Source organism: Azolla caroliniana, unplaced genomic scaffold, assembly GCF_043228905.1.
Source record: "Azolla caroliniana isolate FFs.n. ecotype wild unplaced genomic scaffold, voAzoCaro1.0.p SCAF_1, whole genome shotgun sequence".
NCBI lineage: Eukaryota > Viridiplantae > Streptophyta > Polypodiopsida > Salviniales > Salviniaceae > Azolla > Azolla caroliniana.
The window spans coordinates 36,466,959-36,482,465 of record NW_028230436.1 but is presented as its reverse complement, the minus strand read 5'-3'; the positions used below and the strand labels follow the sequence as shown (position 1 = coordinate 36,482,465).

Genomic DNA, 15,507 nt, shown 5'->3' with positions numbered 1-15,507 from the left:
AATTCTCATATTCATCTAGGCATTCTATGATTTCAACTATTCACAACCGTCAAATCTCTTGTAACATCAGAGAGTTGTGGAATTTCTAGATCTGTTCCATAGCTTTAAAGTGGTTCCTTGGACAAGCCAAATGTTCCTTTTTTGATAGTTTATGGTGCAACCATGAGGATCTTTAAACTAACTCATTGATTATATTTTTTACATATGAATACACAAAAATGGTTCTCCTAGGCAAGGATTTGTAACTGCTATCCTTGATTGATGAGACAACCCTATTTACTGTTACACGCATGAGATTTGTAGCAGGTTTTGAAGTGCTGAAGTGTGTTCTACATTTATGAAGTGCTAACACGATGATTCATTTCTCTCAGGATCAAACTGTTAATCACGAAAAATGGAATCAATGGATGTTTTAATAATCAATTTATATTTTTCTTGGACTACTCCGTGTGAAAGTAGTTAGGAAAACATGCATGCCCTTACATATGGGTTACAAGAAATCTCCTTAACATTGTATGCTTGCCAAAATATATATGTTCATTATGTCAAGTAAAGTAACACCATGTTTGTGTACAAGTATGCATTGATAATGTCAGATTGGATAGCATCATTTTGGTATATAGATGTACAAGATGTAATAATAAATTGGAAAATTAGTTTGGTCTGTTTTTCCATTGAAGTTGTCTTTACAGCTTTCAAATTTAATGTGTAATTAGCTGTGAACTAGTTACACATTAGAGATTTTATTACAAGGAATAAATTCAGATGAAAATTTAGTTAAAAAAAAGAACGGAATCCAATTATTAATAATGCATTATGAATTTTTAAATTGGTAATTATTGACTATGATTTATATTGGTCGATTCATTGATACGCATAATTGGCCGCGACTGTAGTGTACTCAACCTTGTTCGTATCACTGGCATTGATTGAATGGTGCATATCACCATTGCTATTGCCATTGTCGTTATGACACTGATGACGATGATCAATTTCATTGCCGTTATTGTGATGATCGGGCGAACCCATGATCATGATTCCACAGTTTATTGGATTCAGGACATGGAGATGCTCATACACACTAAAATCATCGTCATAATGATAACAATCACTACCACGGAATAATAAGAGTCCATGATCTCCGTTCTTACGGCCAGGTATAGGCGCTGATGTGGACTGAAGAATTTCGTCTGATCTAGGAGGATAATTCCTCGTGTGATTAGACGAAGGACGATGAAGAGATCCGTTACTGAATGACGATGGGTGGCGGCTGTGATAGTGGTAATGGGGATCATACAGAACGCGTTTATCCATAATTTTACTTGACGAAAATGGGTCTAAGGTTTCACCCACTCCTGAAATGAACTGTACTAATTAGGTATTTGTGATTAATGAAAAAGCGATCAGTGCTAATTTGTGTCCGCTCTGTCTCTCTTGATTAGCGATAATCACGCCCTCGATGAGTGCTCGGTCTCCTTCTCAGGCAGTGCTAATCTCTGCCATGATGGGTGCTAATCCCTATGGATACTGCTAATCTCGCCTTCCCTCTCTTGTGATTAGTGCTAATCTCTCTATCTCTCGCTCGCTCTCTCCCTCTAGGAGTCGTAGCTTTTAGAATTGAATATATTTTTATCCACGTTCATGTTTCTTCGTACATAATTGGGTTATAGATAAAAAGCCACGTTTCATCGAGAGAGTGCATGAGGAGAGAATATTTTCCTTTATTTCCCCGAATGCCCTCCCCGTCCCCATAGTTCTTTGTATTCCCCCAATATGCCCTTCGCCAATCCCTATCCCAAGAGAGCCAACGATTACAAGCAATTTGTATGCTTGATTCACCCCCACTCTTATTTGTTTCGGAAGCCGAGAAAAAGGTGCATCAAAATACAATGTTGTTTCCTTTCTTAAGCAATGCAACAAAGGTGGCCCCAATCTTGGCACATTTCAGAAACAAATCGAGTTTTTATTTCTTTATCGAAGAGGGATCTAGAAAATGGTTTCTATGAATAATCAATCGACCATGGTTCCCTTTTAAAGGTTTTCGAGTGTTTGGTTGGGTGTTGGATGTAAAACCTCGGGGCACACTTTTTGTAGATGCTAGGCTAGAAAAATATCAGCCCTTTACTCTCTACTGTCCCGACACCTCTATTATTGTGCACTCTCAGAAGCCTAAACTAGTGAGTGTCTACATTGGTTACAACAATACTACCATGCCAAAAGTAGAAATTTGTCGTGTCCACATAGAAATGTGTTGGTCCTTGCAATATACCCTTGCAAGCTTAAGCTATCATGCTTATCTATTTTCTCTTTCTTTTTTCCCCCCTTCCTATGATGAGTCAATCATCACCCATTATCGTGTTTGTCGAGAAACACATTGGTCCTCCAATGTATGTAGAAACCACCCACATATTCCTACAAAAAGAAATAAATCAATGCGCCAAACCGAACAAACAAATCAAACAACTAGAGTCCATGCTAGGAACCTATTAGATGGACTCTGTGACATGGGGAGCCAATAGCTTAATCTAGCATAGATCTAGGTCAACAACAAAAAGGTAGCCAGGGTGATGCTTGCTAATGGAGGCCTTCCCCCCATGATGATGGCTCGCACGATCAATCTTATATCTAAGTATATATCTTTATTCTATATATATATATATATATATACACACACACACACATACTGATACATACATATATGTATATACGTATGTATATAGAGAGAATGGATATACATATATGTATACATATTCTCTCGATATATGTACATACGTATATATATTTATAGTTAGTTGGGGGTAACTTGAGTTGTTTAATACCGACAGGCTTGAAAGGAAGGAAGAGGAAGACGGGCGCGGAGCTATGGCGAACGTTGAGAACGAAGACGGCGAAGAAGAGAAAGGAAACTATGACGAGGAGGATTTGCAGAAGGTGATATGGAGCTCCTCTCAGATACAGGCGCGTGTTGAAGAACTCGGAATCCTCATCTCTCGCGACTTCGCTCAGTCGCTCCCTCTCCTCGTTCTTGGGGTAAGTCCACTCACAGAGAGAGAGAGGCACCGAGACACATAGACAGAACGACGAGAGAGAGAAAGAGAGAGAGAGAGGCGAGGATTTCTTGCGGAGATGAATGGATTGTGCACTCATGCCCTACATTGGGCAATAGCACCTAGTAAATCTTGTGCTAGTAGTGCACATACTGGGATTTTGTACCCGGATGCTTGAGCTAGTTAAATCTCAGAAAGATGATGATATATTGACGTCCATGGCCAGGCATTTCTGATCAATCCATTGGCTGTATTAACCGTTTAGAGGCCATGAATTTGTTAGTTCAATACATGGATGTGGCATATAGTTTAGAGGAAGTGATATATGATGCAACAAAATGTGTGAAAGTAAGGCTTTGAACACAAGGCATCTGGTAGTCTCAGAGAGAGATTTTGTTATTCTCTTTGGATACCTATGAGACAAAAAATATAATATTTTCACATAATACATGTGAAAGTGAGTAGTGACTTTGAATGTTCAAGAACTTTACTAATGAATGTCGCAATCAAGAGTACGCATGAGGGAGAGAGAGAGATTTTGTGGAAGGGCCAAAGAAGACTCATGAGACAAACTCATACATCTAGTGTCTACAACAGAAAAGAAAGAGAGTTAGAATTACAAAAAGAAAGAGATATATAATGTTTGTCTCCTATCAGGTTGCAACTGGTGCATTCATGTTTGTGGCAGACCTTGTGCGCAAGATCACACTTCCTGTTTCCATCGAGTTCATTCGTATTCGGTCCTATGGAAATCGGACGGAATCTAGTGGTGTCGCAGTCCTCTGTGATGAAATCCAAATGGCCATCAGCGACAAACATGTACTTGTGGTAATAATGCAAGAACTTTTGCATCCTTAGAAGAGGAAATGCTTATAATGTTGGACTGGTATCAATATGTGGATATCTATCTACCTATCTATATCTCTCTATCTATATATGTGTATATATAACACATCCATATTTTTTGCAATATATAGCAGCACACAGATATTGCTTGTAGTTCAGAGATGTTTTAAACATAAATTTTTCTGAGTGTGCTTTCCCGAAATTGAAACAAAATGAAAACAATATCAAAAACTGCTATTCTACAGAACTTGCATAACTGGCATTTTTTTGCTCATTACTTTTGAGTGTCTTTTTTATCTTTCCAATTGGACTAGTCTTTTGAATTTAGTGTGTTGGAACTTTTGAGTGAATACAAGTAAATTTCATGACTTCTGACCTGTTTATTTTATCCATAATATGGAATAGGTGGAGGATATAATTGATACAGGGACGACATTAGCACGATTGGTGCCATATTTAAGGGGAAAAGGGGCTTTATCTGTATCAGTTTGTGCATTTCTTGACAAGACTGCGCGCCGAATCGTGCCACTGGAACTCCCCTCTGGTGGAAAATTTTATAGGGGCTTTGAGGTAAGGATCTTGATCTCTTTTGATGTTTTAATTCACAAAAATCTTGGAATGTCTATTAACTTTTCGATGATTGTAATTCATGCCTTGAGTTGTAAATTGGTTTTGCATGTGAAAAGTCTGATTGTGTTATATTGTTTAAAGTCTGATTGTGTTCTATTCTATATCGAGGCTAAAACTAGCATCTTTAATGTGCAAATATGATCACTTTTTTTATTGCAACCATTTTTCATGAGTAAGAACAGAATATCTTAACATTCAGACTACATATTCTACCATTCATGTGATATACTTTTTCAATGGCAAGTTGTAACTATTTCTCATTAGTAATAAACAAAAACCCCCACAGCTTCTACAACAATTTAAAGGAGAATCTGAATTTGAAGTTCCATTTAGAAGGGTTTACTTGTATAAAGCTAACAATAACTATTCTCTATTCTCTTTATTGTGTAGTGCCCTGATGAATTCATAGTGGGGTATGGAATGGATTTTGCAGAACGATATCGAAATCTACCTTATATTGGTGTCCTTAAGAGTTCAAAATATAACTGACAATGGCTCGAAATTGGGGTGTTGTGAATATATGGCGAATTGGATCATTGGTAGCTTTATTCAATGTCCGTGTTACTTTACTAGCACTTTGACACATCCTCCTATATGAAGATCTTATGCATATAGTTAATTGGACTAATAAGTCCTTGAACTCCTTCGATCGATCTCATTGGAAAATTTCAACATTGATGATTGGATCGTCTGTTCTTCTCTCCGTTGATTCTCCCCTCCCCTATTAAGTAGTAATCTCAAGGCCTCTGCTTCATTGCCATGTCTGAGGGATTTTGTTCATGGGATCATGTTCATGATGTGGCATAAACTCTTCATACAGGTTGGGCTTCATAGTAATTAGGTGAATCTCTCTGCCGGTAACTTATTGTCTATTAAGTTGTAGTTTAAGTAGCTTGTCCTCTGGGTTCAAATGTAATTGCACTAATTTACTAGATGTCACTGTGGAATGTATGGGTTAAATGCATGACCTGACAATCTCTGCTAGAGGGGAACCTTAGCAAACAAGCTACATCCATCCTGGCTCCACGTTGATTTTCTGTAACACATTACAGTGAACGTGGGAAACCTCATGATGAAGTGAAAACCTACAATAAACGGATATATGATAAGATCTAGATATCTCCTATATTCAATAAACTTCAAACATTCAAAGAAGAGAGTGCAGAGATGCTATGGATATCATATATGTATAGCAAGCATGCAAAGAGAATCACAATAATTGTTCATGGTTAACATATAGATGTGTTGCCAATCTACTAGAGATTCACACATGGCCATTTTGGGATTTGAGTTTAAGCAATCCTTCTCTTGGCGAAATTGGTAATGTGTTGCCAGGCATATTATGAGCTAAGAATGGAGGATTTTAAATCTTCCCAAGATTGAATATAAAATTCAACAGTTAGACCATCTCAAACAAGTGCATTCACCTAGTTGATGTAATGCAGTTCGTTTTTAAGACCTTCCCAACCCAATGCTTTCCCAAGTGCCTGCTTGAAAGTGGAGGTGATCGAAGTGGAATGCATTCTTTCCTGGTTGTAGAAAGTGGATCAGCCAAAGGAGGGTAATTACAGATCATTGGGAAATGCATGTGCCTTTTTGTGCCAGCGATGCCCACATTCTTCAGTTTTTGTTGCCATGGAGACTCAAAGAAGTTTTTCTTGAGCATATGTCAATGTACATGTTACAACTCTTGTAGCATTTAACAAATAGTTTTGGCACAGTATAATTGCATTTCTATGCTCGTGTATAAACAGACCTTCAATTACTTGCTTGCATTTGCATTACAAGCCTTTGCCATATGATACCTCGATTATTCAAAATGTATGTGTCAAGATCAATTATTATGCAAACCATTAGTTGGAATTGGTCATATGAGAGGTAATTGCCATTAACTTCAAGTAAGAGTTTACATGGCAATGCATCAAATGACTCAACATGTCTCAAGCAATATTCATTTTTCTTCTCGTGAAGTGTTACATCTTTGATGGGACATTGTCATAGTCTCCACATTCAAGGCATCTTCACTAGTAAAGCCTTGTTGCTTACAAATATACTTGCAAACATATCATATATGACATCATTCAATTGACATGCTGTCAGAAAAATTGTCTTGTGTTACTCACACAAACATGTGCATAGTGAGCACACATCCCATGATAGAAATTTTTGATAAACGTGATGGCATATGCTAAGAAAAAACTTTTGGCCAACACCAAGGAGTACATGAATGTTATCTATGTGTTGTATGCTACATAAGCTCCACCACTCTGTATACCTTCATCCTTACTTAAGTTTGATAAAAAAAAGTTCAAGTTGGGTACAAGTGTACCCAGTAACAAAGCAAATGCTCATCATCATACACTACCATAATTTATAAAGGCATTAATGTTGACTTAAATTTGTGGAACGATAAGAAACATGAGGCATTCTCATGGTCATACATGTGGATCTCTTTTCATAAAAATTTTAATAGCCATATGCCTCATTTTGGGACCTTGTATGCTTGATGAAAGAATCACACAATTGTCAATTGCCTGGCTAGATTGATCACTCGCTTGGTAGGAAAATAGGCATTGGGAAAAATTAATTATGGTGGTGTGAGACAAGGTATGAAGAAAAGTGATCGATCCAATTCCAATTCCTACATAGGAGCATCAAATTGGGTCACAAAGTCAATAGTCAATAAGACAAAAGATCACCAAAAAAACTTAACAATACGTGGCTAGTGACACAGGTGGTTGGTGATGTCCAAAAATGTCGGTGGTTTAATGCATGTACTCAGAAGAAGCGCTGATGGAGAGGCCAAGAAGAAGAAGGATAAGAAGAGCTTAGAAGGTGAGTATGAGGAGCTCTTGGGAAATTCTATTGTACTACCCTCTAAGAGCTTATTAATGGGATTACAAAACATGAATTGCATTGTTTTTCCAACCAATTAATGAGAGAACAAAACACGGCTTGTAGGTGACAATCTCAAACATTGGAATTGAGCTGTTTGTTTTTCTTGAGAGAGAGAGAAAGATAACGTTGAAACTTGACAGTGAAAGGCTGAAGATCAGGGGATCAAACGAGTCAGATCACACCTATATGTTGCTACTTTGATTTTCATAGCTAATGGTAGTATTCCACCAAGAAGGTGGGTCACACAAATGTCTCCATGTCCGAGGAAACACGAGTCAATGCCTAAATGTTTTGAGTAAACGTATGTAAAATGTTGAAGCCCGACTTGAATAGGTTTTCTTTTTTATTCTTTAGGTTCTTACCTTTAGAGCCCAATATATATAATCTAGATTCTTAAGTGTCAACTCAGCTTGGCATCTCTAACATAGAGAAATGAATTCCATCGGGAATAAGGCTGTTCTCCTTGACCAAAACAACGTGTAGACCTCGTTGCATAGTAAAGAAAAAGTCAACCTCGAGAGTTTATTTTTGTCTCCAAAACAATTTGTCCGAAAGTGGAGTTGACTTTCCTAGAAAATTGGCATTATGACAAAATTGGTTCGAGTAAGTCATTTAAAGCTCATGTAACACAATTTAAATATGCGTAGGTGTCAAACTTTAGAAGCCATCCTCATCTTCTTTGAAAAGTTATTTTTTGTTTCTCACCAAAAAAAAATTCGATTGCCTTGGTTTGAGATCCAATAGCCTTCAGTAGTATACAAATCTTGACATGCATATTGACGTCACAAATTGATATATAACATTCGAACATTTAATCAATGCATACAACTCCTAATGTGCATATCGACACATATGCCCTTGGTTGTTACTTCATGAATTGAACTTCTATTACTAAATGCTTGCTGATCTTCATACCCCTTTCCATACACGAGCCAAGCCCGTCAATTTCCATACGAGAAACATGCCTTCCAAAGTTTATTTTGACTACAGGTAAGTTGATTGTTAATAAAATTTATGGCACTCTCACAAGTATCAAAATTGGATTCTTTCTTAGGACAAAATTTTAAATCTCACTATGCATGAAACTCAGTTTTATATCATTGTTGTGCAATCATGTGAACTCAATAAACACAAAACACCATTTTTTGAAGATATTGCCACAACACCCGTTGACTAGAAACCTTTAAAGAAGAGAACCTTGACATATTATTCAATATCCGAGTATCAAAATTGGATTCCTTCTTAAGGTTTACATTTTAAATTGTCATTACGCATAAAGTTTGATCATGTTTTTTAAAGTAATGTGCAATCACATGCAATCAACTTTGCTACACCGACACAAACATGAACCAAATGTGTTGCACTTTTTTGAAGAAATGCCATAACATTTGTGGACCAGAAACCTTCAAAGAAGAGAACATCAATATGTTAATATCCATTTACTTTGAAATTTTGGTTGGAATGGATATACTTATGGCTAAGAAGGGCCATAGTACACACATCATCCACGTATACGCTTAGCTAAATTACCCCCAAGGCACACACAAATTGTGTTCACTTCCCATGTGGCATTCAAAATACCAAATGACATTTCTTTTATAAGGATAAATACAAGAGGGGTTCTACCTCAAATTACAAGTTGGATGACCAATTTTGAGAGACTACCTTTCTCCTACAAGAAACTACATAGTACAAGACGTTTGATTGGTCTTTATGTAGTTTTTATAGCTTGAGTCGTACAATGTGTTTGTAATCTCAAAAAAAGGGATTACCTTTCTCCTACATGAAACTAGTACATCATAAATTACAAAATCTATGAGAAGAATGGAAAAGGCTTGTGCCATCCTAAGTTTGATACATTTAATGGGGATGAAAACATGAAATGTGGGTAACAAGTAAGACAAGAGAATGTTCTTTTGGGCGTAGACAGCGAAACCCTATCTTTCGTAGCTTGCAGAAACAGAAACAAGACGAGCCCACGTGTGATTATTTGGAAGCTACATGTGAGGAAAACTTGATCCACCCGAAACAACGTTGATATCGTGGCGTAGTTTCCAGCAGTGTGAGAAAGTGATTACGCAACCTATGTTTCTGTCGCGAGAAGTGAGCATGTATGTATGTATCATGTATGTATGCAATTTCAACTACCTTTGGGATAGGCTTGAGCCGACCACCAAAACACCCATATACATACATACATATCTCACACACACGTCACACACACACACACACACACACACACGAACGATGAAAGGAAAGGAAAGGAAAGCAGAGTGAGTAGAGTAGAGGACAAAGAAGAAGAAGAAAATTAATGACAGAAGAAGATGTGGGCCTTTTTTTTCTCTCCTCTCTCTCTTCCCTTCTCCATCTTTCTGCGTCTGCTGCTTTTTCTTCGTCTGCGTAATGAGAGAAGAAGACGTGGCATTTCTCTGTTCTTCTCTTTTTCTTTCTCTTTTCTGCTTTCTGCGTTCTCTTCGTCTGCATCGGTACTACTTACTACGCGTGGTCCCTGGCCCCTCCCTCCCTCCCCCCCTCAGAAGAAGAAGAGAAACAATGAAATTAAAGAACTCCCATCTCTCTCTGCCTACCTCCACTTTTTCCCTTTATATGTATATACATCACTCCTTATTACCCTCACCTCACTCCCATCTCTGTAAAATCAATCAAAGCTTCAATTTTAAACCCACTTCCCACTTTCCTCTTCACCTATATATATATCTATATCTATATCTATATATATATATCTTTCCCTCCCTCCCTCTCTGTGTCTGTGTTCCTCCTTCAGGATCATTCAAGAGAAAAACCCTTTCTCCACACCCACTTCCTTACTACATCATCACACCTGGTTATGGCGGCATCAGCATCATTCGCCTCCTCCACCTCTGTTCTCAGACAATCTTCTTCGTCGTCTTCAACTTCCCTCATCCCCTTGTAAGTGTTCTAGATCTCTGCTCCATTCATTCATTCATTCATTCATTCATTCATCCATTCTTCTTTTACTCGTTTTTTACTCTTCTAATTGATATCCAACGAGAGGAATCCCTCGATAGTTTTCTTTCTTAGCCTTTACTGTGCAGAATCAAAATCTATGTAAGCCTTGGATGGAGTCCAATTAACATATTTATATATCTGCTTTCTTCTTCATTTTTCTTTACATCACAGGTCATCATCACCTCTACCACGCTCATCCCTTCAGTCAGGCTCTCACTTCAATGGGAAAAGATTAGTGCTGACAACCACCATGCCCAAAGGTCATCCGAGATTGAGCTCTCGGGGCTCCACTCCTACAATCGCCACTAGTGTCGCAATGCCATCCATCAATAGCGACATTACTAGGAAAACTAGCTCCATGAGCAGTCCTATAGATGGCAAACCCAATCCCATCGATGAGGGTAGCAGGATAAGAGATGGTAGGTGCTCCATATCTTCTCCCATTTCATAACAAAACATGTTACGCAATTCGTAGTAGCATCCATTTTCATCGAAAGGCTTTTTAGTTTGTGTTTTAGGGACACAAGAAGATGGTAATAGGCCCATCTCTTCTCCACTGTTATCCATACATACAACCAAACATGCTACTCATTACACAGCTCTCATTCATTAAATGCAACTTTTATCTCTCTCTCATATATGGCTCATTGCACACTACATGCATGCATCTCATTAGTCAAAGTGTGTCTAAATATACTCTGTTTTGTTTTATGTGTTACAGATAAAGAACCCCAAGAATTGACGGTGTACGAATTCAATGAGCAAGATCGAAACAGCCCCCTGCTCCTACCCTTTAATAAGCCTGGTTTTGATATGCAGAGGTTGAGGCCAGTGGCCAGCCTTGGCACGTTAGTCGCTTTTACAAACAAGGTAACAACCAAACTAACAAACTAAACGTACCCTTTACATAAATTGTTCGGGTATTGACCGAAATTGCGAGAGTACCCATGTGTAACAAGTAGGTTGGCTAATGTTTTGGTATGGCAATGCAGCTCTTTGATGGATCCTTAAAGAAGAGATTGGGTATTACAGCCGGAGTTTGCATGGTCATTCGATACAACCAGCAAAAGGGGGGATGCTTATATGAAGCTACATATAGTTTCTACTTTGGGGAATTGGGGCATATCTCAGTTCAGGTAGGCTTTTTTATAATGATATTTAACATACCATGCGCTCTTTGTTCGAATGTAGAACAAAATACCTATACCTCGAATACCACTATGTAGTACAAAATATTTACTACTACAGAGTGATAGATAGTTGGGGCTTGGGGAAAATTGGAAAACTTAGTGGTATTCAGCTGAAAGCCCCCCAACATGTTTGGTCCATATTTGTTTTACTGATTTGTATTCGGATTTTTATGAAACAGGGGCCATATGCTGAATATGAAGACACTACTCTTGCTATCACTGGTGGGACGGGCATTTTCATGGGGGTTTATGGTACAGTAAGACTGAAGAATGTCAAATTTCCGACATCCTTGTTCTATAGATTCAAGCTTTATGGGATACCCAAATTACCATCAGAATTGATATGGGACACCGTACCTCCTACCAAGGATGTGAAACCTGCCCCCAATGCTTCATCTCCAGGAGTGGCACTACACAACTTCACCGACTGACGATCAACTGGTGGTCTAAACCCTTACGACCTAATGTCCTCATACCTTAAACACTCAAAACCCTAATATTTTAATTACGGTTTATTTGGAGGTTTATCCTCAATAATGAACCAGTCTTAATTATGAAAATGGCACAAACCATTTCGCAAGATAAACCATTGTAAAGCACCATGTACAGTGATAGTCATTCTTGCGCACAGAATATGACCTACCTTGTCCTTCCAAGCAACTATTGTGAGATTCATGCTACTAGAATTTTATGGCATTTCTTGCTGCATCGTGTTCTCCATTCTCTCCTCCGACATTACTCTTGATAATGTCAAGTGAAAATCTGGGGTCTGAGTAATTTGTTTTAGTGAGACGTGGTGATTAATGAAATAATCCATTGCCCTTCCAGTTTTTGTTGAATTGAAACATTGGTATTGAGTATTTTGTTTCATGTATATTATGAGGCCAAATTGCCATTCCACTTTTTGTTGAATTTAAATACATGCAACTAAAGAAGTGTGACTAAGAAATAATCCAATCATGTCGTCGTTTTCTGAATTACTTGTATCACGAGAAGGGGCGATGTGGCTAAAGAGAGTCTTGATTGCTCATTGTTGAAAAGTTGTGGTTGTAATGTTATCTTTCAATGTGGTCTCTGTATTCCATGATCTTGTCTATCACCTCATAGTCTTTTTTGGAAAGGCACTTGTATCTCACTCTCCTTCATAAAGATTACCATAGTGGTAGACATTTTGTTCTCATGTCTATATCTCTCGATTGCAGAATTAGCAGATGTATTATTCTATAGATTTGCATGCATATGTGCCTATCTCATTATCTAAATGATGTAAAGAGGTTATGATCTACTCTATCACACTAGGAAGAGCATGAGATAGATGTGTATCCATATAAGAAGGTTTGTTGATAAATCTATACTATAACATGTTGATAAGCAGGAGTGCCTTGTAGTGGGCCATTCTCCTACATAAGAGATGTTGTGAGGCTAATTCATGATCTTCCATTTTCCACTCTAATGATATCAACTCGATAATTCTCACAAATAACATGCCTTTACATCCTTATGCACAACACACACACTCACTCTCTATATATTCATGAATCTCTTCTTTGTACAACACCACCACTCCATCAAACCCTCTAATGCTTTCTAACACATGTGGTCGGAGACGGTATACCAGCCCCCATTTAAATACCTTTACCTCATGGAGTTTCTCGCCAATGCATAGATGGGTCTCTATAAACATAGAAATAGAGAGAATTGATGATGAAGTAATATTGCTCTTACATATGGTGTATATTGTGAAGCAACGGTATGGAGTAGGTTCTTTCGAGACCATAATGTTGATGAAAAGAACCTAAAAAATAGGGAATCAAAAGTGAAATTGTAAGTGAAAGATTGATTGGTAATGTTCAGAAACTAGATACTGCTTTGGTGGATATGTATGTCAAATGTGGTGAAGTAGGAAAAGTACAAAAAGTGCTCAAGGGGCTGTCGGTTCGGGTTGTGGCTTCTTGGAATGCACTAATTTCAGGATATTCCCAACATAGATTTGGCCAGGAAGCATGGAATCCTTTTGAACAAATACAAAATGATGGTCTTTCTTCGGATGCAAACACCCTTGTAAGTTTGCTAAAGGCATGTGGCAGTGTAGTGGTGGCTGATAACGATATAGAAATTCACAATGAAATTGTGAGTATGAGACTGTTGGAAGACAATATTGAGCTTGGGAATGCTTTCGTGGACATGTATGCTAAATGTGGCGAGCTTGAAAAAACCCAATAAACATTCGATGATCTTTCAGTTCAGGTGGGCTAAACAATGGATGTGAAACCTATGAGCCACCAACCAACCAATTGTTTAATGCATTTTGAATTATTCAAGCCCTTCAAATCAACATCAACAGTCACTACAACGTTGTTAATGCTTGCATTTGCTGAGCAATAATTGAAGCCCAAAAGCTTTGATGAATTATTGTTTGTTGGAGATATGGTACAATGGACTACCATGTTATTCGGCTATACTAAGCATGATAAGAATGAGGATGCTATGCAATTTTATCCTCAAATGCTTGTGGCTTCCACTTACCTTATATGATGACATTTTTTGGTATGTTGACAGCATGTGGCAACATGGGAGAATTGTTTGTACATACAAAAATGAAATTAGATTTTGTGATGGATGGAGGTTTTGTGGGATACTCGGCTTCAATAGTTGCACAATCTCTACGGAAAACATAGCATTGTAGCTGATGTGCCTTTTTTAAAACTAATGAAAGGATATTTTGTTTAAAATATAAAATATAAAATATAGGGAATCAAGGTAGGTTAATGCATGCAAATGTTTTTACCATGATTTGGACTCTAGAAAAAGTTCAACGATATAATGTCTCCATGTTCAATGATATGTCAATGATTAAGCTTGACATTGAGGTTTTGACTTTATTTACTATTTATATCTAGAGACCAATATATAATCTAAATTCTTATTTCTCAATCCAACTAGGTATTGTAAAATATAGAAATGCATTTACAATATTCCTCGTCTTCTTCATTCCCTATATTAAAAAAAAGCGTCTTTCCCCGAAAGTTAAAAGTCAATGAAGAGAGCTGGCCTTTGTTCCAAAAACTTTTGTCCAAATGGGGAGTTGACTCTGGGATCTACTTGCATTGGCAACGGTTCTCCTCAAGTGATTGACAAAAACACTTTAATATAATTAAAATATGCTTTGGCTTAAACCTTTTTTAGTTTCTCCCGAAGTTTTATTTCGAATATTTTCGTTTGACATGCAATTGCCACTCTTAGTGTGCATATTACCCGACAATATCAGTACAAAAACATGCCTGCCACACTAAGTTACTTTTCATCTCCCGTAAGTTGATTGTTAAATCCAGTCACACTCTCACAAGTATGAAATTTGTACTATAATATATGTGAGTAATAGGTGAGTAATGCTTTGTACATCATTCCCTTTTTCACAAGGCTCTAAAGGAAGCTTTTGAAGTTTTTTGTAACAAAGGTGTTGCTGGAAGCAGCAGCGCTGACCTATTGGTTGTATTTTGTAGCAGATACGCTTTTTAAAACTAATGGAAGGATATCTTGTTTGGAAAAAAAAGAGAGTATGAAATTTGTATTCTTTCTCATGACTTAAATTCTAATATGTCATTTTGCATCAATCTTAATCGCATATAGCACACATGAATCTAATTCATTGCACACATTTTTTAAATAAACGTCATGACATCAGTGGACTAGAAACGTCAAAGAAGAGAGCATTATTGCATTTCCAGTAAACCATATACGTAAAAGTTATCATTCAATGACGTAACAAGTTCGATTCTTCTTATTCTAATTTATGAGTATATGAAAGCATTAGATTAATGACATCTATATATATGTGGATGATGTCCTCAATCTAATGCTTGTGCTCAAGTGCCTTTTCCATATTATAATCTTCCCAACAAGTC

General features: G+C 37.4%; 2 protein-coding genes across 2 annotated transcripts; both read left to right on the top strand.

Moving 5' to 3' along the window:
- Nucleotides 1–2,826: 2,826 nt before the first annotated feature.
- On the top strand, nucleotides 2,827–5,224 carry HGPT (Hypoxanthine-guanine phosphoribosyltransferase). Its single transcript, XM_087338386.1, has 4 exons — nucleotides 2,827–3,030; nucleotides 3,705–3,875; nucleotides 4,299–4,463; nucleotides 4,914–5,224. The coding sequence occupies exons 1-4, from the start codon at nucleotides 2,863–2,865 to the stop codon at nucleotides 5,010–5,012; spliced, it is 603 nt and encodes a 200-aa protein (XP_087194512.1). The 5' UTR covers nucleotides 2,827–2,862; the 3' UTR covers nucleotides 5,013–5,224.
- A 4,937-nt stretch (nucleotides 5,225–10,161) lies between these two features.
- On the top strand, nucleotides 10,162–12,427 carry LOC147870259 (allene oxide cyclase, chloroplastic-like). Its single transcript, XM_087338382.1, has 5 exons — nucleotides 10,162–10,352; nucleotides 10,584–10,831; nucleotides 11,134–11,282; nucleotides 11,405–11,548; nucleotides 11,782–12,427. Exons 1-5 carry the CDS (start codon nucleotides 10,270–10,272, stop codon nucleotides 12,031–12,033), a joined length of 876 nt encoding a protein of 291 aa, XP_087194508.1. The 5' UTR covers nucleotides 10,162–10,269; the 3' UTR covers nucleotides 12,034–12,427.
- Nucleotides 12,428–15,507: the final 3,080 nt, after the last annotated feature.

What these genes read in the sequence shown, in the direction of transcription:
- HGPT (XM_087338386.1), top strand. Translation starts at nt 2,863, where the DNA reads ATGGCGAACGTTGAGAACGAAGACGGCGAAGAAGAGAAAGGAAACTAT. An exon ending in TCCCTCTCCTCGTTCTTGGG is followed by an intron (nt 3,031 to 3,704) that starts GTAAGTCCACTC and finishes GTCTCCTATCAG; the next exon opens with GTTGCAACTGGTGCATTCAT. An exon ending in AATTTTATAGGGGCTTTGAG is followed by an intron (nt 4,464 to 4,913) that starts GTAAGGATCTTG and finishes TTTATTGTGTAG; the next exon opens with TGCCCTGATGAATTCATAGT.
- LOC147870259 (XM_087338382.1), top strand. Translation starts at nt 10,270, where the DNA reads ATGGCGGCATCAGCATCATTCGCCTCCTCCACCTCTGTTCTCAGACAA. An exon ending in TCAACTTCCCTCATCCCCTT is followed by an intron (nt 10,353 to 10,583) that starts GTAAGTGTTCTA and finishes TTTACATCACAG; the next exon opens with GTCATCATCACCTCTACCAC. An exon ending in TAGTCGCTTTTACAAACAAG is followed by an intron (nt 11,283 to 11,404) that starts GTAACAACCAAA and finishes ATGGCAATGCAG; the next exon opens with CTCTTTGATGGATCCTTAAA.